General features: G+C 51.0%; 1 protein-coding gene across 5 annotated transcripts in view; it reads left to right on the top strand.

Annotated features, from left to right (window-relative positions):
• gmip (GEM interacting protein) overlaps positions 1-24,222 on the top strand; it is a 205,276-nt gene extending 181,054 nt beyond the window's left edge. For all 5 annotated transcript variants that reach the window (XM_072491209.1, XM_072491210.1, XM_072491211.1 and 2 more), the window contains 9 exons: positions 1,221-1,322; positions 7,013-7,105; positions 8,166-8,329; positions 9,324-9,512; positions 9,887-10,024; positions 13,462-13,682; positions 14,731-15,007; positions 16,729-16,849; positions 23,144-24,222. In XM_072491209.1, coding sequence (XP_072347310.1) covers positions 1,221-1,322; positions 7,013-7,105; positions 8,166-8,329; positions 9,324-9,512; positions 9,887-10,024; positions 13,462-13,682; positions 14,731-15,007; positions 16,729-16,849; positions 23,144-23,877 — 2,039 coding nt within the window. In that variant the 3' untranslated portion in view covers positions 23,878-24,222. The remainder of the gene's footprint in view (positions 1-1,220; positions 1,323-7,012; positions 7,106-8,165; positions 8,330-9,323; positions 9,513-9,886; positions 10,025-13,461; positions 13,683-14,730; positions 15,008-16,728; positions 16,850-23,143) is intronic.
• The last annotated feature ends 1,797 nt before the right edge of the window (positions 24,223-26,019 follow it).

Raw genomic sequence — 26,019 nt, 5'->3', positions numbered from 1 at the left:
AACCCCACCTAACCTTTGGACACTTAAAAAAAAAAAATTTAGAGTACCTAATTCATTTTTTCCAATTAAGGGCCAATTTAACATGGTCAATCCACTTACCCTGCACGTCTTTGGATTGTGGGGGTGAAACCCACGCAGACACGGGGAGAATGGGCAAACTCAACACGGACAGTGGCCCAGAGCCGGGATCGAACCTGGGACCTCGGCGCCGTGAGGCAGCAGGGCTAACCCACTGCGCCACCCTGCTGCCCGCACCTTTGGACACCTAAGGGGGAAATTGATCACGGCCAACCCACCTAACCTCCACATGTTTGGACCGAGGGAGGAAACCGGAGCACCCGGAGGAAACCCACGCAGAAACAGGGAGAAAGTGCAGACTCCACACAGAAAGTCAACCCAGGCAGGAATAGAACCCTGGACCCTGTGAGGCAGCAGTGATAACCCCCCCCACCCCCCCACCCCCGTTGTCAATTTGTGATTTATTTCTTGTACTTCATTTTTTTGGGGGGGGGGTACAATTTAATGGATCCCGCAGTGCTATTTAACATCACTTAAAGGGATCTGGGACTTAAGTTATGTAGAGAGGTCGGAGACGAAAACGTGGCTCTCCTCCGAGCAAGAGAGCGTGAAGAGGAAATTTGATAGCGGTGTCCAAAAAGTGAGGGATTTCGTCGGAATAAGTGGGGAGAAACTGTTTCCACTGACGGGAGAGTCAGTACTCGGAGGGGTCGGATTGAAGATAATAAAAGATCAGTGCGGAGATCAGAGTTGATCTGAAGCGGAGAATTGTTATCTGAAATCTGATTCAATAGTAACGTTCAGTCGGGAATTGGCCACACACTTTAAAAGGAAGTGGATGGATATGGGGAAAGAGTGAGGAGGTGGACCTAGCTGGATAGCTCTGCCACAGAACCAGCACAATCATAGAGGGCCGAATGGCCTCTATCTGCACTGTACTATCCATTAAACCCTGCTGATTTACCCCTTCATTCAGTATGGCTAAGAAGGGTTATAGAGAACACTCCACCTGAGGTGGGCATAGATGTCAAATGGGCGCTATGTAAATGCAAGTTATTGCCGCAGGGAGGAACTTTTTTTTGTTGTTGCGTGTTTTATTGATCCTTGCCATGCCCTCAGCAGGTCATTTCCAAGCTGGGGAAACGCCGGCTGTTTTTTGGAACACTTTCCCAGTTTATGCCTCCCTTTTGTTGCTCTTACAGTGTTCCGCAATGCAGCCGGGACGCGACCTGCCTCGAGTGATTCGGAAAGCACTGGAGTAAGCAGTGAATCACGCTCCTGCGATTCCCCGACGCCCAGTCCAGGTACGTGTGAGAGAAAGCTGTCCGCTCGTGACCCCTGTGGGGAGTTGGGTGGCAGAGTTTTGTTTTCAATGGCCTGCCTCGGGCAGCTTCTGCCACTGGTTTGTGGGCTCGAGGACACCAGCTCCTTAATGGTGCCCTGCCTTACTGCGGCAATAGGCCTCAGGGTTTATACCTGAATCTCAATCAGGTTGGATGTAATACAATTGACCTATAACCCTCCACTTCCCCTGCACAAATCAACCTTTTCCTGCTGTGTGTGCAGAGATATGGAAGTGCTGGGGTTATCCTGCCCCCTGTCACAGATTCCAGTCTAAAGCGCAAGGAACGGAACTTAGCTGCAGGATTGGACAGTGGCGGAATCCATAGCTCAGTGAGAAAAAGTAAAAGGACTTGTGTTTATAAGTGCATCTCACAAAGTGCTTTACAGCGAATGAACTGCTTTTGAAGCATAGTCACTGTTGTAATGTAGGGAACCAATTCACACACAGCACGATCCCACAAACAGCAATGCAATAAAGACCACGTTATCTGTTTTAGTGGCCTGACAGGGTTTAACGCCTCACCCGACCCCCCGCCGGGTCGGAGAATCGGCGGGTCTGGCGTGAATCCCGCCCCCGCCGGTTGCCGAATTCTCCGGCACCGGATATTCGGCGGGGTTGGGAATCGCGCCTCGCCGGTTGGCGGCCCCCCCCCCCCCGGCGATTCTCCGGCCCGCGATGGGCCGAAGTCCCACTGCTGGAATGCCTGTCCCGCCGGCGTGGATTTAACCACCTTTTGAACGGCGGGACAAGGCGGCGCGGGTGGGCTCCGGGGTCCTGGGGGGGGGGGGGGGCGCGGGGCGACCTGGCCCCGGGGGGTGCCCCCATGGTGGCCTGGCCCGCGATCGGGGCCCACCGATCCGAGGGCGGGCCTGTGCCGTGGGGGCACTCTTTTCCTTCCGCCTTCGCCATGGTCTCCACTATGGCGGAGGCGGAAGAGACCCCCTCGACTGCGCATGAGCGGGGATGCCGTGAGCGGTCGCTGACGCTCCCGCGCATGCGCTGCACGGCAATGTCATTTCCGCGCCAGCTGGCGGGGCACCAAAGGCCTTTCCCGCCAGCCGGCGGGGCGGAAATCAGTCCGGCGCGGGCCTAGCCCCTCAAGGTGAGGGCTCGGCCCCTCAAGATGCGGAGAAATCCGCACCTTTGGGGCGGCGCGATGCCGGACTGATTCGCGCCGTTTTTGGCGCCGGTCGCTGGACATCGCGCCGATTGCGGAGAATCCCGCCCCTTGTGACTCAGAGGCAGGAGCACTACCAACTGAGCCATGGAACCATCAGGAGTCATGAGGAAAATCTGTGATTTATTACCATCCCGGACTGGACCCAACAGTGGCTAGGATACTGGACAGAAACCCCAATATTTTATTTAATTTGTAAGACTGTGAAGAAAGGATACTTCACTGCAGGAGTGATTCCACGCACAAATAGGGATATGGTATATTAAAAAAAACGTTATTATGGAACACAGTATTACTAACTTTAACGTCATATAGAAAATAACTTACAATTATCAGTTAAATAATGCTTAATAATACAATGAAACACTAATTCCTAACTGCTATCTTTATCTCCACTCAAACAAAACACATCTCTGGTCAAAATCCATTTCGAATTAGTTAGCAGACCCAAGCATACTTGCTTTAAAAAAAAATTCATTTATGGGATGTGGGCGTTGTTGGTTAGACCAACTTTTATTGCCCATCCCTAGTTGACCTACGATTACCGGTGAGTTGCCTTCTTGAACCGCTGCAGTCCCTGAGGTGCAGGTACACCCATGGTGCTGCTAAGGATGAGATTCCAGGATTTTGACCCAGCAATAGTGAAGGAACAGTCAATATATTCCCAAGTCAGGGTGGTGAGTGACTTGAAGGAGCACTCTAGGTGGTGGGGTTCCCAGGCATCTGCTGCTCTTGTCCTTCTAGATGGTAGTGGTCGTAGATTTGGGAGATGCTGCCTAAGGAGCCTTGCAGTGCATCTTGTAGATGGAACACACGGCTGCCACTGTTTGTTCGTGGTGCAGGGATTGAATGTTTGTGGAAGGGGGAGCATGAATGTTTGTGGAAGGGGGAGCAATCAAGCTTTGTCCTGGGCGATGGTGTCGAGCTTCTTGAGTGTTGTTGGAGCTGCGCTCATCCAGGCAAGTGGAGAGTGTTCCATTACACGCCTGACTTGCGCCTTGTGTATGGTGGACAGGCTTGGGGGGGGGCGGGTCAGGAGGTGAGTTACTCGCCGCAGGATTCCCAGCCTTTGACCTGCTCTGGTAGCCACAGTGGCAAGCCCGGTTCAGTTTCTGGTCAATGGTAACCCCCAGGATGTTGATTGTGGGGGATTCAGCGATGGTAATGCCATTGAATGTCAAGGGGAGATGGTTAGATCCTCTCTTGTAGGGGATGGTCATTGCCTGGCACTTATGTGGCACAAATATTACTTGCCACTTGTCAGCCCAAGCCTGGATATTGCCCAGGTCTTGCTGCATTTGGACATGGACTGCTTCATTATCTGAGGAGTTGGGAATGATGCTGAACATTGTGCAGTCATCCGCAAACATCCCCACTTCTGACCTTATGATGGAAGGGAGGTCATTGATGAAGTAGCTGAAGATGGTTGGGCCTCGGACGCTATCCTTTTAAAACAAATTTAGAGTACCCAATTATTTGATGTGACGAGACACATTGATGAAGGTCGGGCAGTGGATGTGGTGTATATGGATTTCAGTAAGGCATTTGATAAGGTTCCCCATGGTAGGCTCATTCAGAAAGTTAGGGGGCATGGGATACAGGGAAATTTGGCTGTCTGGATACAGAATTGGCTGGCCGAGAGAAGACAGCGAGTGCTAGTGGATGGAAAGTATTCCGCCTGGTGGTCGGTGACCAGTGGTGTCCCACAGGGATCTGTTCTGGGAACTCTACACTTTGTGGTTTTTATAAATGACTTGGATGAGGAAGTGGAAGGGTGGCTTAGTAAGTTTACCTATGACACGAAGGTTGGGGGCATTGTAGATAGTGTTGAGGGTTGTTGCAGGTTACAACAGGGTGCAGAGCTGGGCTGAGAAGCGGCAGATTGAGTTCAACCTAGATAAATGTGAAGTGATTCATTTTGGAAGGTCAAATTTGAATGCTGAATACAGGGTTAAGGGCAGGATTCTTGGAAGTGTGGAGGAACAGATGGATCTTGGGGTCCACGTACATGAATCCCTCAAAGTTGCCACCCAGGTTGATAGGGTTGTTAAGAAGGCGTATGGTGTGTTGGCTTTCATTAACAGGGGGATTGAGTTTAAGAGCCGCGAGGTTTTGCTGCAGCTTTATAAAACCCTGGTTAGACCACACTTGGAATATTGTGTCCAGTTCTGGTCGCCTCATTATAGGAAGGATGTGGATGCTTTGGAGAGGGTGCAGAGGAGATATACCAGGATGTTGCCTGGACTGGAGGGCAGGACTTATGAAGAAAGGTTGAGGGAGCTAGGGCTTTTCTCACTGGAGCGAAGAAGGCAGAGAGGTGACTTGATAGAGGTGGACAAGGTGATGAGAGGCATGGATAGAGTGGATAGCCAGAGACTTTTCCCCAGGGCGGAACTGGCTGTCACGAGGGGACATAATTTTAAGGTGATTGGAGGAAGGTATAGGGGAGATGTCAGAGGTAGGTTCTTTACACAGAGAGTGGTGGGTGTGTGGAATGCACTGCCAGCGGAGGTGGTGGAGTAAGAGTCATTCGGGACATTTAAGCGACTCTTGGACAGGCACATGGACAGCAGTAAATTGAAGGGGTGTAGGTTAGGTTGATCTTAGATTAGGATAAATGTTCGGCACAACATCGTGGGCCGAAGGGCCTGTACTGTGCTGTACTCTTCTATGTTCTATATTTGTTTTTCCAATTAAGGGGCAATTTAGCGCGGCCAATCCACCTACCCTGCACATCTTTGGGTTGTGGGGGTGAATCCCACACAGACATGGGGAGAATGTGCAAACTCCCAGGGCCAGGATTCGAACCCGGATCCTCAGCGTCGCAGTCCCAGTGCTAACCACTGCGCCACATGCCGCCCATCTAGGACACTACCCTGAGGAACTCCTGCAGTGATGTCCTGGAGCTGAGATGATTGACCTCCACCCACCACAAAATCTCCCTTTGTGCCGGGTATGACTCCAACCAGCGGAGAGGTTTCCCCCTGATTCCCATTGACTCCAGTTTAGCTCGGGCTCCTAGATGCCACACTCGGTCAAACGTTGCCTTGATGTCGAGGGCAGTCACTCTCACCTCACCTCTGGCATTCAGGTTTTTTGTCCATGTTTGAACCAAGGCTGTAATGAGGTCAGGAACTCAGTGACCTTAGCGGAACCCAAACCGAGCGTCTGTGAGCAGGTTATTGCTGAGTAAGTGTCACTTGATAGCACTGTTGATGACTCCTTCCATCACTTTGCTGATGGCGAGTGGACTGATAGGGAGGCAATAGGCTGGGTTGGGTTTGTCCTGTTTCTCATGTACAGGACACAGCTTAATAGAAATGTCTTGGATACCCTGCTTGGTGAAAGCAATATCCTTCAGGACCCAGCTTGCAGATTCTTGCCTGTCTCAAACTACTGTTTAACCTGCCGGCCTTTGAAATTGCTCCTATCCTGTTCACAGGCAAATATTTAACTGAACTGTTTTGAAAGAAACTGAGAGTCTTTCCACAGGCAGATAGAAACTCACAGTATTGCGACCAGCTACTTGTCTGTACAAAACCAATGCAAAACTGAATGTTTAAACTGTAACCTCAACACCCGACTGTTTCAGCCCCTGGCTTCTCCCATTAACTACATCATCTAACTAAAACTAAACAGAATGTCTCGAATAATCTACTCCCCAGGGAACCCTCTTAATATAAACAAAATTCCATTAGCCCAAACTTCAGCAAACTTGCTGGAATGATCTTTCTTTTACAATGCTCTAATTGCACCTTTGTCTCCAAAACGTGTCTGCTGTCTTTCAAACCAGGACTTTTGAAAACATGACCACAGCAGTCGCACACACACACTAGCCCAGATATTTAACCTTAACTGCACCAACTGCATGTGATACAATGGGCGGGATTCTCCCGACCCGGTGAGAGGCGCGAATCCCGCCCCGACGCCGGCTGATCTGCGCATGCGCGGAAATAGGCCGGCCGTTCCACGCATGCGCGAACTCGCGCCAGCCCTTCGGCGCCAGCTGGAGCGGCGCCAACCACTCCGGCATCAGCCTAGCCCCCGAAAATTTGGAGAATTCCTCACTTTCGGGGGCTGTTGACGCCAGAGTGGTTGGCGGTGGTTTTACCGCCGGCGCCAGGTTTAGACCCTGCCTGGGGTGGGCGGGAGTGGGGCGGAGTAGGGAGGGTAAAGATCTCCGGTAAAGAAAGGTGAGCATAAATGGGATTTGTTTCATGTCCTGGATTGAGACCTGAAGCCACCCCCACTCCCCACCCCCCCAGATCACAGTCTCCATCTACCCCCTTTAATGGGTCTTGCCCTCAGACACTGGGTGAGGCGGCGTCCAGTCCCTCTTGAATAGAGGAGGGGCACAGTAAGGTGGTGACTTGCCTCGCTGGCATTCGGGCCACCAGGTTCTCTGGGAGCAGAGTCACATCTGTTTCAGTCACGTTTGCAAACTTAAAAAAACGTGGATTTTATCTTGGCAGCTCATTGCGGTAGGAAATTACCAAAAGCTACAACGTTACTGATGTCTCCAGACGACCCCGATGAGAGGGACGGTCACCACTTGCACGATAACGGTATGCAATGGGGTATCAAGTCTACTTTTGAAGGAACGCCTGGTTTGAAAGATGGCTTTGCGGAATGGACGTCAGAGTCCCTCAAATGTTTAAATTTGCGACAAAACGCCTCAATGGAGGTGGCTGAGTGGTGTAGCTCGGGAAATTGGTGTTTGGAGAAAGCTGGTAAGAATTGTGTTCATAGAATCCCTACAGTATAGAAGGAGGCCATTCGGCCCATCGACTTTGCACCAACCCTCCAAAACGGCACCCTACCGAGGGCCTACTCCCCCAACCTATCTCCATAACCCCTCATAACCTGCACATCTTTGGACTGTGGGAGGAAACCAGGGTTGAGGCCTGGGCAAGACGGGCGGCGCGGTAGCATAGTGGTTAGCACTGTTGCTTTACAGCGCCAGGGTCCCAGGTTTGATTCCCGGCTTGTCTGCGCGCTCTCCCCGTGTCTGCGTGGGTTTCCTCCGGGTGCTCCGGTTTCCTCCCACAAGTCCCGAAAGACGTGCTTGTTAGGTGATTTAGACATTCTGAATTCTCCCTCCGTGTACCCGAACAGGCACCGGAATGTGGCGACTAGGGGCTTTTCACAGTAACTTCACTGCAGTGTTAATGTAAGCCTACTTGTGACACGAATAAAAAAGATTTAAAAAATTAAAAGTCGACACTCCTCAGCCAGCGACAGGCTGCCTCTGGGCCTGTTAGAACTCCCTTTATAGAGGGGATGAGTGAGAAGGGGGAAAAAAGAGCAGAGTGAAGGAAATAGGGAAGAGGGAGGAGAGGCAAAAGTGTGGCATGAGGCAGTGGATGGCGGGGAGGGGTTAGGGGGAATGGGAGGAACAATGGGGGAGAGAAAGTGGACAGGGGAGAGGGATGATCGTGAGTTGAGGAGAGGAAGGGGTGAAATAGAGAGGAAAAGAAAGAAGGGTCAGGAGATAAAGAGAGGGGAAAAAGAAGCGAGAGATGGAGAGGAAGGAGGGGAGAAAATGGTGGCAAAGAGGGAGAGTGGGGATTGAGAGAGGCGGGAAATATAAACTTTGACTCTACTTGGCTGAAATTTCTTTTCCAGACCTGGCAGACTTGATCAATGGAAGTCACGGAACGCTGGGGTGCTTGAAGAATATCTCACTCTCCAAAGCAGCACAGACACACCGATTCCGGAAACTCAGAACACCAAACAAATGCCGAGAGTGCGATGGCCTCATTGTGGTGAACGGCACTGAGTGTGAGGAGGTGAGAGGAGTGAGTCCTCGATACTGTTCGTACAGCAAGCTGAGTGCAATCTGAGCTTGGGGCAGGGTGGCCCTGACACAAGTCAAGGGCTTTCTCCACTTTAATGGTACTCCAGTACTCCGTGCTAGTTGGGGGGGGGGGCGGGGGGGGGGGGGGGGGGGGGGGGCAGCATGGTACCGCAGTGGTTAGCGCTGCTGCCTCACGGCGCCGAGGACCCGGGTTCGATCCCGGCTCTGGGTCACTGTCCGTGTGGAGTTTGCACATTCTCCCCGTGTCTGTGTGGGTTTCACCCCCACAACCCAAAGATGTGCAGGGGAGGTGGATTGGCCACGCTAAATTGCCTCTTAATTGGGAGAAAAAAAAAGAATTGGGCACTTAAAATTCTTTTTAAAGGGTTGACTATCTGGTGGCCTTTTTTGCCCCCCCCCCCCTGCTGGAATGTGCGTGAATGACAGTGTAGAAGGAGGCCATTCTGCCCACCGAGTCTGCACCGACTCTCTGAAAGGGTACGTCACCTAAGTCCACTTCCCCGCCGTATCCCCGTAACCCCAACTAATCTGAACATCTTTGGACTGTGGGAGGAAACCGGAGCACCCGGAGGAAACCCCCGCACACACGGGGAGGATGTGCAGACTCCGCACAGATAGTGACCCAAGCCAGAATCGAACCTGGGACCCTGGAGCTGTGAAGCAATTGTGCTATCCACAATGCTACCGTGCTGCCCTATTGGCAAGGTTGGCAAGGGTCCTATTGCCTACAGGTTGTTTGGGGTATGGGACAGGATAGTGATGTGGTAAAAGTGTCAGAGGAGCACTTTTGGCACCAAGAGACAGAGTGTCCCCCAGGGGGGTGCAGGAGAAACTTTAGGGGCTTCTGTTGAAGTCACGCGGGCAAGCTGCGTGTTCCTCAGCGGGATTGCGGTTTTGAGGCTTTGCCCATTCTGCGTATTTGAGGTGTTTTCCTTTGGGCTTATTCTGGTGTTTGCTCTTTACAGTGCTACCTGGCATGTCACAGGAAGTGCCTCGAGTCGGTTGCCATCCTGTGTGGGCATCGAAAGCTGCAGAACAAGGTCTCTCTGTTCGGCGTTGACTTTGCGCAGGCTCCGAGGGAGACGACAGATGAGGTGCCCTTCGTCATCAGAAAATGCACGGCAGAGATAGAGAGCCGGGCACTGAGTGTTCAGGTGAGAGGACCTCATGCCAGGGTCATGGAGCTATAACCCAGGGACATGGAGGGGCAGGTGGACACCACCAAGACACCAAGATTCTTGGCAGAACCATGGATAGCTCGTCCATGTGACAGTCATCCTCCTCTAAGGTGTACCCAACGCTTGACTCTCTAAATGCAATTGGAGTGACGATGCCAGTCTATCCTCCCCCAAGGAGTCCATTGCCAGAATCCCTCTCCTTGTTTGATTGAACAGAAAGTTCTTGCCAGATCCCACACTCGGTGCTGTTGAGCCTTACCTTGACTGTCCAGCTGTTTAGTTTCCTTTTGCAATCATTTGGAGTGGGATGTCAGAGTTGTGGTTCAATCTTTGTTCTTCTGCTATTTCAGGGGTTGTACCGGGTGAACGGTGCGAAGCTACGCATCTCCAAGCTACGGCAGTCCTTCGAAAACGGGAGGGACCTCATTGACATGTCCGAGAATTCCCCCCACGACATCACCAACGTCTTAACCCTGTACCTTCGAGAGGTGGGCTGAAGCACTGTCATCCTCTAAGCGGTCTTTCTGTAGAAATGTTGACTTTGAATTTCTTTCCAGCTTCTTCGCCAATGATGTCTGTGCACTGGCTAGGTACACAGTGCCAGCTCCTTGCACTGGATGGAGTCTCCGTGCCAGCTCTGTGCACTGGAGAACTTCACAGTGCCAACACTGTGCACTGGCTAGGTTCACAGTGCCAGCTGTATGCACCGGATAGGGTCGCAGTGCCAGATCTGTGCACTGGATGAGGCCGCAGTACCAGCTCTGTGCACTGGCTAGGTTCACAGTGCCAACTCTGTGCACTGGATGGGGTCACAGTGCCAACTCTGTGCACTGGATGGGGTCACAGTGCCAGCTCTGTGCACTGGATAGTGTCACAGTGCCAGCTCTGTGCACTGGATGGGGTCGCAGTGCCAGCTCTGTGCACTGGATGGGGTCGCAGTGCCAGCTCTGTGCACTGGATAGAGTCACAGCACCAGCTATGTGCACTGGAAAGGGTCGCAGTGCCAGCTCTGTGCACTGGATAGGGTCGCAGCGCCAGCTATGTGCACTGGATAGGGTCGCAGTGCCAGCTCTGTGCACTGGATAGGGTCGCAGCGCCAGCTATGTGCACTGGATAGAGTCACAGTGCCAGCTCTGTGCACTGGATAGAGTCACAGCACCAGCTATGTGCACTGGAAAGGGTCGCAGTGCCAGCTCTGTGCACTGGATAGAGTCACAGCACCAGCTATGTGCACTGGAAAGGGTCGCAGTGCCAGCTCTGTGCACTGGATAGGGTCGCAGCGCCAGCTATGTGCACTGGATAGAGTCACAGTGCCAGCTCTGTGCACTGGATTGGGTTCACCCAGCCAGAACCAAACTGGCAATGAATGAGAAAAGGGTAAACATTATTGTTGGTGACGTTCTGTAGTTCAAAAAACAGATGGCGATGTTAGAGCTCCCTCTATGGTTAAAACTGGCCTCCATATGAGGAAGGCCCATGGTTCAATGGCTGCAATGCACTAAAGAGGGTTGACTTTATATTGGACAGTGCCTTTTGCTTAGACAAAATTGGGGTGGGGGGCGGGGTGGGGGAACATATGTCGGTGGAACGAGTCACTTTTATAAAAACTTCTACCAGAAGGACAGTGCCGCAATGGCCCTCCCACTCGTCCAGAGGATTACCGGGTGACATGGATAGTCTAGGTCCACATGTTAACTCGGTGATTTAGCCACAATACTGGACCATCCCGGATAGGGAGGGATAGAAAGCCAACACAGTGGAAAATTGAAAAATTGCGGCGTTGTGTCCAGTTCTGAGCACCGCACTTTCAGGAAGGATGTGAGAACATTGGAGAGGGTGTAGAAATGATCGACAAGGAAGGTTCTGGAGACGAGGAAGAGAAACTTCAGTTACCGTGGATAGATTAGAGAAGCTGGGGGCTGTTCTCCTTTTAAGGGAATGTTTGGTAAAAGTGTTCAAACATGATTAGGGGGTCCGGGATAAAGCAGAGAGACTGTTCCCAATGGTAAGAACATAAGAACTAGGAGCAGGAGTAGGCCATCTGGCCCCTCGAGCCTGCTCCGCCATTTAATGAGATCATGGCTGATCTTTTGTGGACTCAGCTCCACTTTCCGGCCCGAACACCATGACCCTTAATCCCTTTATTCTTCAAAAAACTATCTATCTTTATCTTAAAAACATTCAATGAAGGAGCCTCAACTGCTTCACTGGGCAAGGAATTCCATAGATTCACAACCCTTTGGGTGAAGAAGTTCCTCCTAAACTCGGTCCTAAATCTACTTCCCCTTATTTTGAGGCTATGCCCCCTAGTTCTGCTTTCACCCGCCAGTGGAAACATCCTGCCCGCATCTATCCTATCTATTCCCTTCATAATTTTATATGTTTCTATAAGATCCCCCTCATCCTTCCAAATTCCAACGAGTACAGTCCCAGTCTACTCAACCTCTCCTCGTAATCCAACCCCTTCAGCTCTGGGATTAATCTAGTGAATCTCCTCTGCACACCCTCCAGCGCCAGTACGTCCTTTCTCAGGTAAGGAGACCAAAATGGAACACAATACTCCAGGTGTGGCCTCACTAACACCTTATACAATTGCAGCATAACCTCCCTCGTCTTAAACTCCATCCCTCTAGCAATGAAGGACAAAATTCCATTTGCCTTCTTAATCACCTGTAAACCAACTTTTTGCAACTCATGCACTAGCACACCCAGGTCTCTCTGCACAGCAGCATGTTTTAATATTTTATCATTTAAATAATAAACCCTTTTGCTGTTATTCCTACCAAAATGGATTACCTCACATTTGTCAATATTGTATTCCATCTGCCAGACCCTAGCCCATTCACTTAACCTATCCAAATCCCTCTGCAGACTTCCAGTATCCTCTGCACGTTTTGCTTTACCACTCATCTTAGTGTCGTCTGCAAACTTGGACACATTGCCCTTGGTCCCCAACTCCAAATCATCTATGTAAATTGTGATCAATTGTGGGCCCAACACTGATCCCTGAGGGACACCACTAGCTACTGATTGCCAACCAGAGAAACATCCATTAATCCCCACTCTGCTTTCTATTAATTAACCAATCATCTATCCATGCTACTACTTTACCCTTAATGCCATGCATCTTTATCTTATGCAGCAACCTTTTGTGTGGCACCTTGTCAAAGGCTTTCTGGAAATCCAGATATACCACATCCATTGGCTCCCCGTTATCTACCGCACTGGTAATGTCCTCAAAAAATTCCACTAAATTAGTTTGGCACGACCTGCCCTTTATGAACCCATGCTGCGTCTGTCCAATGGGACAATTTCCATCCAGATGCCTCGCTATTTCTTCCTTGATGATAGATTCCAGCATCTTCCCTACTACCGAAGTTAAGCTCACTGGCCTATAATTACCCGCTTTCTGCCTACCTCCTTTTTTTAAACAGTGGTGTCACGTTTGCTAATTTCCAATCCGCCGGGACCACCCCAGAGTCTAGTGAATTTTGGTAAATTATCACGAGTGCATTTGCAATTTCCCTAGCCATCTCTTTTAGCACTCTGGGATGCATTCCATCAGGGCCAGGAGACTTGTCAACCTTTAGCCCCATTAGCTTGCCCATCACTACCTCCTCGGTGATAACAATCATAAAGAACCGGTGGATTGGCAAAAGAAGCAATCGTGATGTGAGGAAAAAGGTTTTTATTCTGTAAATGTTTAGGATGCAGATTGTGGCAGATTCAACCTTCAGAAGAGTTGGATAATTATTTGAAATGGAAAAAACGTATTTGCAGGGTTGTGAGGGGAGGAAGGCTGGGGAGTGTGAATTAGGTTTATTGTTCATGCAGCCAGCCAGCAAGGAGGTAATGGGCCGAATGGCCTCCTTATGCGTTGTGACCACTCTATGGTTGTAAGTTTGCGTATATTCTTTATTTCAAGCTCCCCGAGCCGATTATCCTCTTCAGCCTCTTCAATGACTTTATGAACTTTGCCAAAGAGTTACACCAGGCCTGTGAAGAGGTGAAGGACAGCCAGGCCAGAGGAATACCCGTGGCTCCCAATAAATTGGCCCAGCTCATCCAGCAGGCCAAGGCCTTGCTGCAGAATCTACCAACTTCCAACTACAACGCCCTGGAACACATCATTGGGCATCTCCACAGGTAGGCCCAGAACCAACACATGCCTCCAAATCAAAGGGACAATAAAAAGATCCAGTAGTGTTTGTGTCTATAGTGACAGCAAGGCATTTCTACCATGGCAACTGGTTCAGTGGGAGGCCAGCACCCACAGCACTTGGCTATTGAACACCCTGCTAACTGGCACCTTCAGGACATTCATTTTGGACCCTGAACAATCCGTCTCACTACTACTTAAATCCGCCCAGAGTCACGGTCAGGTTGGGTGTCCACTTCCGAAGCGTGAATGCTCACCGAAAGGAACCTGCAAAGCTTCCCTGAGCTCAAGATGACTAACTCTTAGACCAAGCCAGCTGGTCTCAGCTGGGTTTTGGGACGGGTCTTTGCGGACAGCCTGAGAAAAGGGTTTCAGGCTTTTTTTTTTTGAAGACTGTTAAGGTTGAATAGCTGCCAACATTCACCACGCTCACCCATGAAGAATAGCCATTTGAGTAAGATACTTGAGTAGTTGGCAGCTGTCGCGTGCTCCCCGAGTGAGGCTTTGGAGAGGGTACAGAAAAGGTGTACCAGGATGTTGCCTGGTCTGGAAGGCATTAGCTATAAGGAGAGGTTGGATAAACTCAGTTTGTTCAACCTGGGGTGACAGCGGTTGGGGGGGCTACAAAACTATGAGGGCATGGTCAGAGTGGATAGTCTGAAGCTTTTTCCCAGGGTGGAACCGTCAATTACTAGGGGGCACAGGTTTAAGTTGTGAGGGGCAAAGTTTAGAGGAGATGTGCGAGGGAAGTGTTTTATACAGAGGGTAGTGGGTGTCTGGAACTCGCTGCCGGAGGAGGTGATGGAAGCAGAGACGAATAGGATGGGAATAGAGGGATAGGTACCCCGGAAGAGTAGATGGTTTTAGTTTAGACGGGCAGCATGGTCGGCGCAGGCTTGGCCGGCCGAAGGGCCTGTTCCTGTGCTGTACTTTTCTTTGTTCCTTGGGCGATCATACGGGGGGTAAGGTTACGAAGAGTATTTCGGAAAGCTATAGTCTCGGTTGCTTCAAAGCTGATCTGTCTTCCTCTTACAGAGTGGCTGATCGATGCGAAGAAAACAAAATGTGTTCTAACAATCTGGGGATCATCTTTGGCCCCACGCTGATCAGACCCCTGCCTGTGGAGGATACGGCCTCAATGATTTCTCTGGTTAACTCTGTGCACCAAGCTCATGTTGTCGACTTCCTGATCGTGCAGCACAGCCAGATCTTCGAGACTGGACAAGGCCGCAGAGCTTGGCCACTGGAAGCGATGATTAACCGCGGGAGGGAGTCCCCGGGCATGGCAAAGGGCCGGAGCAATTCCTCCGAGGTAATGACCTGCTGAATTACCCCAAAGGTTGTGGTGAGGTCAAAGCGTCAAGTCGATTGAGGTAAGCACATGGTGCTGAGGCGGTGTTCCGAGGGTCTGGTCCGGTCCGGACATAGGCCGGATCCACTGACCTCAGTGCACTCCAAACCCCAATAGGAGCTCTACTCCTAACGGAAGCTATTCAACCACTGCCTCACTTGAGTAGAACATTCGAGATGGAGCAGGCGCTCCCATTAAAGCGCTTGGCGAGGAGAATCCTAGCCAGAGAACTCCCGAGGTGGTACTGAGGGGGAAGGGAAAGAGACTGTAGGTCAACGGGAGGGGAAATAGTTGGGAACATAATGAGAGGGGGCGTGGATGGGATTTAAATGGCGGGAGGGGAGCGGCAGAGGTGCCAAATCTGGGCAACAGTCACAGCAGAGCTTCACACGGGGTTGGAGGGGATGCCGAAATGGAACGTGGGTGGAATAACTAGGGGACAGGGAAAGAGGAGTATCTTCACCTGGATGGGCAGGGAAGGAGAGTTTCAGTATCTAAAGCTGAGGGGGGGGGGGAGAAGAGAGGGGGGGGGGGGGGGAGGGGGGGGGATCATGGCTGGGCAAATCTGAGGAGTTGGATGGACCACAGGACTGGGCCTGGAAGGTCCTCAGTAAATTTAAGTGTCTGCGGGATTGGAGAGTGACCACTGTTCAAGACCCAGATGTTGCCAATTAATTCATTTTGCTTTTTTGAAAACGAAGCTTCAAATTAACTGAAGTCCGTAACACCTTCTGTAAAAATCGGCATTTTCCTGAACCTGCCCTCTCCCCAAAAGTAACCCATCATGTTGCGCAATGGAAGTAATAATTCCCCCACCGTGGGGCTTTCAGCTCTGGTGTTTAATACAGCATAAGAATTCTGGGTAGACCAGGTTCAAAGCTCAGGTGGCTTCTTTTCACAGGGAAGGCAGGCCCTGGGAATCAGGCTGCCCTTCAGTGCTTCACCTCTTGTTTGGCCTGTGCGCACCATCAGGCCTGACAACTCCCATGCGGCATCCAGGGGCTGCTGCCCTGTCAGAACATGAGAAATAGGAATAGGCCACTCGGCCTTTCAAACCTGCGCCGCCAGCCAATATGATCATGGCGGATCTGACGTGGCCTGAGCTCTGGGGTGAGATTCTCCGGTCCTCCCCCAGCTGCGTATTTCTTGGCCGCCCGCCATTCACTGGATTTCCCGCTGTAACCACCCCGCACCGTCACAAAACACACAACAATTGGAGAATTCCGGCCCCAATTTCCTGCCTGTCCACCATAGTCCTTGTCGATCACAAAATCGGTCGAACTCGGCCTTGAATATATTCAATGACCCCCGCCTCCGCTGCTCCTTGGGCTAGAGAACTCCAAACACCATTGACTCTCTGGGAGAAGAACCCTCTTCTCGTCTCCATCTTAGCAGCTGCTGCAGGTGGTCTTTCTTCAGGCAACGCTGGCTGGTGTGTGGCCGTGGGGCACATTTCAGCCAAGCCTGTACCATGCCCCGAGGATGTCCGCACATGCACTTCCAGCAGGAGGCGCTGACCAAGTACGGGACCTCGGGTTGACTGGCTTTTGCACAGACTAGGGATGAACACTAGAGCCTTCCCTGTCGCTTCAGTGTCAAGGAGGCGATGCAAAGGGGCGTTTAGGATGGTAGATCCTCCTGGTTTGTGCCTTGTGCTCACTGTCTCGTCTCTCCCGCTGTAGAGTCTAGTTTTGAAACGACACTCGAGTGAAGGATATGTTTCAGACAAATCGTCATCAAACGAAGCACTTGATGACGCACGGGACCAACGGAGAGCGAGCTCGGGTAGCAGCGACATGACAGGTGAGCAATGGGGGGGGGGGGGGATATCTATGTGCGTGTGTCAACAAACAATATGATAACAAGTAGTGAGACTGGGAATTATAACCTAGGTAACTTCAACTGTCAGCTGGGCTATTGTTACCTGCCCCATATTTCCTCTCTATGCTGCAGGGTTGGTGTTCCAATCATGCTTGGGTCGATCACCAAGATGCTAAAGGCATCATTCAGACCATCCAGGATAACTTGAGACCTCAGGGTCCCTATCCTTCTGCGAGATCCCCCAGGCCCAGCTGAGAACATAAGAACATAAGAACTAGGAACAGGAGTAGGCCATCTGGCCCCTCGAGCCTGCTCCGCCATTCAATGAGATCATGACTGATCTTTTGTGGACTCAGCTCCACTTTCCGGCCCGAACCCTTAATCCCTTTATTCTTAAAAAAATCTATCTATCTTTACCTTAAAAACGTTTCATGAAGGAGCCTCAACTGCTTCACTGGGCAAGGAATTCCATAGATTCACAACCCTTTTGGGTGAAGAAGTTCCTCCTAAACTCAATCCTAAATCTACTTCCCCTTATTTTGAGGCTATGCCCCCTAGTTCTGCTTTCACCCGCCAATGGAAACAACCTGCCCGCATCTATCCTATCTATTCCCTTCATAATTTTATATGTTTCTATATGGTCCCCCCGCATCCTTCTAAATTCCAATGAGTACAGTCCCAGTCTACTCAACCTCTCCTCGTAATCCAACCCCTTCAACTCTGGGATTAACCTAGTGAATCTCCTCTGCACACCCGCCAGTACATCCTTTCTCAGGTAAGGAGTCCAAAACTGAACACAATACTGCAGGTGTGGCCTCACTAACACCTTATACAATTGCAGCATAACCTCCCTAGTCTTAAACTCCATCCCTCTAGCAATGAAGGACAAAACTCCATTTGCCTTCTTAATCACCTGTTGCACCTGTAAACCAACTTTTTGCGACTCATGCACTAGCACACCCAGGTCTCTCTGCACAGCAGCATGTTTTAATATTTTATCATTTAAATAATAATGAGTCCCCTGCTCAGGGTTAAGAGCCATGGTCAGGGTTGGAACCAGTGAATTCCCAGTGGTAATGACGGAAGGGCTGGAACGTCAAGGGAAAATGGCTACTTACAGGCGAAGGATCCTTCAGGAAGAGGACTTTGTGCACACACACGAGGAAGGAAACAGGCAAACCGCCTTGTGTATTCTTTTGTCCCAATCGTTTGATCACTGAAGTTGAAAATGGGAGGCAACTGAAGAAAAGCTATGGGTGGAGAGGACCTACCCTGAGGCCGATCACTGCTTCATTCAGAGCCTCATTTCAGTTGACAGAACAACAAGTCTGATCCAAACGTTAGAGGGAATCCCGGAGAAATGTGGGCTTTTTTAGCTTTGGAAGGAAGTGACTGTGACCACACCCTCACTCACCCCTTCAGCTTGTCTGATCTACCAGCCCTTGGGATCAGTTTTGGAGTCATGGAGCCATAGATGGAAAATTGGATCCAAAATTGGCTTAGTGGCAGGAGGCAGATGGTAATAGTTGAAGGTTGTTTTAAGGGCAGCACGGTAGCACAGTGTTTAGCACAGTTGCCTGACTGAAGTCCATGTAGACTACATCAACTACACTACCCTCATCTACACACCTAGTCACCTCCTCGATAAATGTAATCAAAATTGTTAGACATGATCTCCCACTGACAAAGCCACGCTGACTATCCTCGATTAAGCCTTGCCTCTCCATGTGGCGAATTATTCTGTTTCCCAGAATTTTTTCCAATAATTTCCCATCACTGATGTTGGCCTGATTTTTCCCTACATCCCTTCTGAATGACGGTACCACATTAGCTGTCCTCCAGTCGTGTGGCTAGAGAGAATTTGAAAATTTGCATCAGGGCTCCTGCAACTTGCTCCCTTGCCTCCCACAGTAGCCTGGCATACATCTCATCTGGGCCTGGGGATTTATCCACTGGGGCCTGGGGATTTATCCACTTTTAAGCCGGCTAAAACCGCTAACACCTCCTCCTTCTCAATGCTAATCTTTTATATCACAATCCCCCTCCCTGCTTTAAATACCTACGCCATCCTTCTCCATCAGGAGCACAGATGCAAAATACTCATTTAATATCTCACCTACATCTTCTGGCTCCACACACATTTTGCCATTTTTGATCCCTGATGGGCCCTACTGGTTACCCTCTTGATGCACTATCAATTACGATGAGACGAGAGTAGAGTGTAATCGAGGCTTTATTACACAGAGATTGTAGCCTCACGCAGCTGCTGCCGAAATGGCTGCAGCTCGGAGAGCCCACACATTTATACTCCACCTACTGGACAGAGCCAGCAGGCAGGGATCTACCCCCGTACCTGTAGTACAGGAGCCTTACCGTGATACACCTCATATGCGATATATATACAACAGTGGTGACTACCATACCTCTCCCCCTTAATATACTTAGAAAACACTTGGGATGTTCCTTTATTTTACCCACCAGTGTTTTTTCATGCCCCCTCTTTGCTCTCTCAATTTATTTTTTAAGTTCCTCCCTGCACTTTTATAAATTAAATTATCCAATTAATTTTTTCTCCCAATTCAGGGGCAGTTTAGCGTGGCCAATCCACCTAACCTGCACATCTTTGGGATGTGGGGGTGAGACCCACGCAGACAGGGGGAGAATGTGCAAACTCCACATGGACAGTGGCCCGGGGCCAGGTTCAAACCCAGGTCCTTGGTGCCGTAAGGCAGCAGTGCTAACCACTGGGCAAATGTGCCGCCCTCCCTCTGCATTTCCTATGCTCCTCTAGGGAATTTTGAGCTCCTGTATCTGTCATTAACCTCCCTTTTTATCCTTCTCCAATCCTATGTATCTCTTGACATCCAGGGGTTCTCTGGACCTGTCAGTCCCACCCTTTACCTTTACGGGAACATGTTGGCCCTATACTCTCTCTATTTCCTTTTTGAATGACTCCCAGTGCTCTGATATGGATCTTCCTACAAGTAGCTACTCCCAGTCCCTGTTGGCCAGATCCTGTCTTATCCTATTAAAATCGGCCTTCCCCAATTCAAAAACCTTGGGCAAGATCTAATGGAAAGGTTTCTAAGTCTCATTTTGTGGTGGGTTTTTCAGGGAGTTTCCCACCGGTTCTGTCGGTGAGTTCCCCACCGCTATTCAATGACACTTAGTCACTTTTCTGGGCCCTGGGGAGTTTCTCACCAGTTCGGCCCACACTTAGAATTGTTTTCAGCACTGGGGAGCTGAACTCAAAAGATTGGGCAGTCATTTTGAAAAGGTATCCCAATCTCTAAGTGCGCTTGTGGGTTCCCTACACCCGTGTCAACCCCACACATATGGGCATTTTCCCACATCTACCTCCCCCCCCCCCCCCCCCCCCCGCCCAACAAAGTGAGGACATCCCGCTATGGGGTTTCTTGGGGGGCCCCCTCTTCCGGCTCCCCCCCCCGCCCCCTTCCAGAACCCCAACCCGTCAACCCCCAACCTCCCAGAGGCCACTTCTTACCTCCCTGCACCTTCCATTCATTGGCATAGCCCCCCCATGGGTCCTGATCCTTGGCAGTGCTCCTGCCAGCTTGGCAGTGCCACCTGGCAGTGCCAAGGTGCCCTCATTCCAGGGGGCCACCCTATCCTATCCATGACCACCCAGGGGCCTCCGATGGCCTGGGAGACTCCCCAGATGCCGTTATGCCTGGTCCAGTACTGAGCGGCGCCCAGCTGGGGACTCCCTGGGGAGGCTGTTAGCTGCCGGGAGGCAGGTAGACCCAGGTGAGTAGGATTAAGCGAGCGTGGCTTGGCCATTGTAGGCAACACCCTGATTTTGTGAGGTGTAGTGGCTGCCGGGAAGCTTGCACAAAGCTTTACCCGGCATCTCCCGGCCACATCGCGCTCTCGTTCGAACGCAACGCAGCCGGTAGATCTTACCCCATATTTTTAGTCCATCTTTGTCCTTTTCCATAACTACCGTAAATCTTACCAAGTTATGGTCACTATCATTGTAATGCTCCCTAACTGACACTTCTACCACCTTCTTGGCTTAATTCCCCTAAATTAGATCGTGTCTCTTTTAGGACTTTCTAGGTGCTGGCTCAAAAGCTCTCCTGGATGCAGTTTAAGAATTCCACTCCCTCTAAGCCTTTTACACTTTGCCTATCAGAGTTAACATTGGGGAAGTTGAAATCCGTGACTATTATTACCATGTTATTTTTATACTTCTCTGAGATTTGTATACATAACTGCTCTTCTATCTCTTCCTGGCTATTTGAGGGCCTATAGCGCACACCCAGTAATGTGATTACCCCCTTTTGTTTTTAAGTTCCACCCATATGGTCTCAAATGAGGAGCCTGGTCATATATCATCCCCCTTCACTGCAGTAATTGACTCCTTGGTCAATATTGCAACACCAGCTCCTCTTTTGCATCCCGCTCTGTCTCACCTGAAGTTTCTATACCCCGGAATATTGAGCTGCCAGTCCTACCCCTCGCTCAACCTGTGTTAATCAACACCCTCAACTCATCAGCCTTACCTGTAAGACTTCTTGCATTCAAATAAATGCCATCCTCTCTTGTCTTATTCCCTGGTGCCTTACCATGTCTCGCTTTGCTTTGTCTTTGGATTTTCTTCTATATTTGGCTGTGCATCACCCCCACTTTACCCTCCACACTGTGACCCATCCCCTTGCCAAATTAGTTTACCCCCCGAGCCCGGTGGTGGCTGCAACGCTAAGGATCTGGGGCCAGTGGAGACGGCACCGGGGTGCAATGGGAGCATCGGTGTGGTCCCCGATCAGGGGTAACCACCGGTTTGTCCCGGGGAAGATGGACGGGGGGTTCCAGAGCTGGCATCGGGCGGGGATTGGAAGAATGGGGGACCTGTTCATCGACGGGACGTTTGCGAGCCTAGGGGCACTGGAGGAGAAGTTCGAGTTACCCCCGGGAAATGCCTTTAGATATATGCAGGTGAGGGCTTTTGTGAGGCGACAGGTGAGGGAATTCCCGTTGCTCCCGGCACAAGAAGATCAAGATAGGGTGATCTCGGGTGTATGGGTCGGGGAGGGCAAGGTGTCGGAAATACACCAGGAGTTGAAAGAAGAGGGGGAAGTGCTGGTAGAAGAGTTAAAGGGTAAATGGGAGGAGGAGCTGGGGAAGGAGATCGAGGGAGGTCTGTGGGCTGATGCCCTAGGTAGGGTTAATACCTCCTCCTCGTGTGCCAGGCTCAGCCTGATACAATTTAAGGTGGTCCACAGAGCGCACTTGACGGGGGCGAGGTTGAGTAGGTCCTTTGGGGTAGAGGACAGATGTGGAAGGTGCTCAGGGAGCTCGGCGAACCATGTCCATATGTTTTGGTCATGCCCGGCACTGGAGTGATTCTGGAGAGGAGTGGCGGGAGCAATATCTCAGGTGGTGAAAGTCCGGGTCAAGCCAAGCTGGGGGCTAGCAATATTTGGAGTAGTGGACGAACCGGGAGTGCAGGAGGCGAAAGAGGCCAGCATTCTGGCCTTTGCGTCCCTAGTAGCCCGGCGAAGGATCTTGCTAATGTGGAAGGAGGCGAAGCCCCCCAGCCTGGAGGCCTGGATAAACGATATGGCTGGGTTCATAAAGTTGGAGAGGATTAAGTTTGCCTTGAGAGGGTCTGCACAGGGGTTCTACAGGCGGTGGCAACCGTTCCTAGACTATCTCGCGGAGCGTTAGAGGAAGGTCGGTCAGCAGCAGCAGCAACCTTAGGGGGGGGGGGGGGGGGGTGGGAGGGGGGAAGGGGGGACTGCCTGGGAGGGTGGATGAGCAAGAGATAACATGAAGGGTTGGGGAAACTGGCACGTACGGGTGAGGGCCAGTGTACAAAGCTGTGTAAATATATCATTTTGCCATGTATATATCTTGCTCTGCGCGATTTCTCGTTTGTTTTGTTACGGGGGGGGGTTATTGTTTGTAAGGGAGAAAAATTATTATATATATTTTTTTAAAAATTAGTTTATCCCCCCTCCCCCCCACTAACAGGACGAGCAAAACCTCCTTGCAAGGATACTGCCCTATTTCGGTTCAGATGCAACCTGTTCGACTTGTACAGGTCCCACCTTCCCCAGAAACAGATCCGGTGTTCCAGGAAACTAAAGCCCTCCCTCCTGCTCCATGTCCTCAGCCATCATCTGCTTTATCCTGCTGTCCCTGTACTCACTAGCACATGGCACCAGTAGTAATCCGGAGATTTGGGTTTCTGGGGCTCCGCGTACCTGAAAACCCGTCACTAATGTGTTTTTTTATTCTGTGTTTTTCTAGCCCCCGGTCTGGTGGAGGTGTCGAGAGCAGTTTCAGAGGATTTGCACTCTCTGGACGGGCAGGATTGGGAGAGTGACAGCAACGCTGAGCCCCATCCACGAAGCACCTTCAGCCGGCAGCCCGGCAAGTACCAACGGTACGGGCAGGCGAAAACCCGGCCCATCATCCCCAAGCCCTCGGCTCTTCCCATCATCACGGCGAACCTTCCTGCGGCGGCGGAGTTGGAGAGTCTGCCCGATGGCGGAGCAGCGGCGGAGGCGGAGCGGAGAGCGGCCGGCTGCAGCCGCAGCTCGTCGCCGGACGGCGGCACTCTGCGGCGCTCGGGCGGCAAGCACAAGCGGTTCGAAATGACCGTCGGGACGGCCAGGCTGGTGTCGAAGCTGCAAGACAGGAGGCGGGTGGAGGGCGGCGAGGCCCTGGCGCCGCAGAGCGGGGGCACCGCCCCGGCCTGTGCTGAAGGGGAGAAAGCCAGGAAGGTCGCCCCGGGGGACCCAGAGACAGACCGGGTGCAGCAGGCGGCGCCAGCCGGCGGCGGCGGGGCGGACAGGCCGGGGCAACTGGAAACGGAGCGGGAGCAGCAGGCGGCAACCGCTGAACTGAACACAAACCAGTCGAACAACGTGTGGAGCGAGCACGTGCTGCAACAGCACGAGGAACAGCGGAACGTGGAGAGGATGCTGCACGTTCTACGTCAACGGCAGAGCCTGAAGGCGAGAGAGGCTCACTTTGTGTGAGGGGGGGGGGGGGGGCGAAATATAAACACCAGTCACTCGCCTGCTCTCATGGCAACCTTTAACCGCAAGAGATATTGGGATGGCAAGAGAAAGGAACACGGGAGAAGGCTGCCTGGCACTCAACAAAAACATCTTTCATTCATATAGCGCCTTTTAATGTAGGGAAATGCTCCAAGGCCGGGGTGGCTAAAAATACTTCATGTGTATTCCAAACAGACTTCCATCCTGAAGGACTACCTGGCGCAATGTTTTCAATCTTTTACCTCAAGCTTATTTTTATATATATTATACATATTGCATTATTATGAATTACAAAATAGAGTTAAAGTCTTTTGTTAACATCCAGTTGAGTCTTGGTAATTATTAGCGGGACCCTCACTCACCACGGCCCGTTTTAGTTGCCGTGTTTTACCTCTCAGACTTGCGGTACTGTTACTGAAGTCAACGGTGAGGTCAGCGTCCACCCTGACAGTTTCAAGAATTTAAATTAAACTTTCAAAATCTGGAATATTCTCCACTTTGGGTTACGGGGATAGGGTGGGAGTGAGGGCTTAAGTGGGTCGGTGCAGACTCGATGGGCTGAATGGCCTCCTTCTGCACTGTATGTTCTATGTTCTATACTTGCCTGCTTGAGTGCAGCTGAACACTCAAGGAACCCGACAGCATCCAGGACAAAGTGGCCCTCTTGACCGGTGCCCCATCCACAAACATTCATTCCCTCCACCACCGACACAGTGGCAGCCGTGGGTGCCATCTACAAGATGCACTGCACCAAAAGCTCCTTTGGCAGCACTTGCCAAACCCAGGGCCACTAACATCTCGAAGGACAAGAGCAGCAGATACATGGAGACACCACCGCCTGGCGGGTCCCCTCCAAGTCACTCGCCATCCTGACTTGGAAATGTATCGGCCGTTCCTTCGCTGTCGCTGGGACAAAATAATGACGCTTCCTCCCTAACAGCACTGCGGGTGTACCTACACCACATGGACTGCAGCGGGTTCGAGAAGGCAGCTCACCGCCACCTTCTGAAGTGCAATTAGGGCTGGGCAGTAAATGCTGGGCCTAACCAGCAACGCCCACATCCCGCATTAAGAATGTTAAAAATATGTGACGTCAGTAATAGTGACCCCAAAGCCATTGTTCGGACTGGTATAAAATCCCTGATTGGAGCATTTAAGAAGGGAAACCTTCCATTTCTAGACGGTCTGGCCTATCCATGAATCCAGTCCAGTGTGACCTCTTGAAATGACCATCTCAGAGGTCAGCAAGTGCCAGTCAATGGCTTTGCGGTCACCATTACCTTTGCACGGGTTACGAGATTTGGGCAATACGTTTTGCCAGCAATACTGACATCCAGAAAGTTTATCATTTTAAATATATATATTTTGCTGAACTTTTGGCTATTTATATCAAAAATATGCAACCAAAACAACACCAATATCAAAAATGAGAAACAGCAGGAACAGAAATGCACCCCAAACAAGATGATCAGAGGATTGGATAGGGTGGACAGTGAGGGACTTTTTCCTCGGATGGTGATGTCTAGCACGAGGGGACATAGCTTTAAATTGAGGGGAGATAGATATAAGACAGATGTCAGAGGTAGGTTCTTTACTCAGAGAGTAGTAAGGGCGTGGAATGCCCTGCCTGCAACAGTAGTGGACTCGCCAACACTAAGGGTATTCAAATGGTCATTGGATAGACATATGGACGATAAGGGAATAGTCTAGATGGGCTTTAGAGTGGTTTCACAAGTCGGCGCAACATCGAGGGCCGAAGGGCCTGTACTGCGCTGTAATGTTCTATGTTCTATCCCGCACCCCTCCCCCATCACAGCTAACATTGACCAATTCCTTAAAAGTGCAAATTCAAAGGCCGCCACCAACAGTAGAACCCTTCAGCCGACCTCCTCGCTGTAAATTTGACATTCACGAGGTGCAAAAACTTCCACCAGGTCACCTAGCCACACTGAGGCATGAGGTGGCGTCGCCTGTCTCCAGCTCAGCAGAATGTACCTTCGAGCAGTCAACGAGGCAAATGCCAGGGAGTCTGCCCCTGCGCCCGTCCTCCGCTCCGGCTGATCCCAGACCCCAAATATAGCCACGGGTGGACGTTGCTCTAAATCAGTATTTAGGATTGCC

The sequence above is a fragment of the Scyliorhinus torazame genome, chromosome 27, assembly GCF_047496885.1.
Source record: "Scyliorhinus torazame isolate Kashiwa2021f chromosome 27, sScyTor2.1, whole genome shotgun sequence".
Taxonomy (NCBI): domain Eukaryota; kingdom Metazoa; phylum Chordata; class Chondrichthyes; order Carcharhiniformes; family Scyliorhinidae; genus Scyliorhinus; species Scyliorhinus torazame.
The sequence above is the reverse complement of the archived record's forward strand: the minus strand, read 5'-3'. Positions and strand labels throughout refer to the sequence as shown.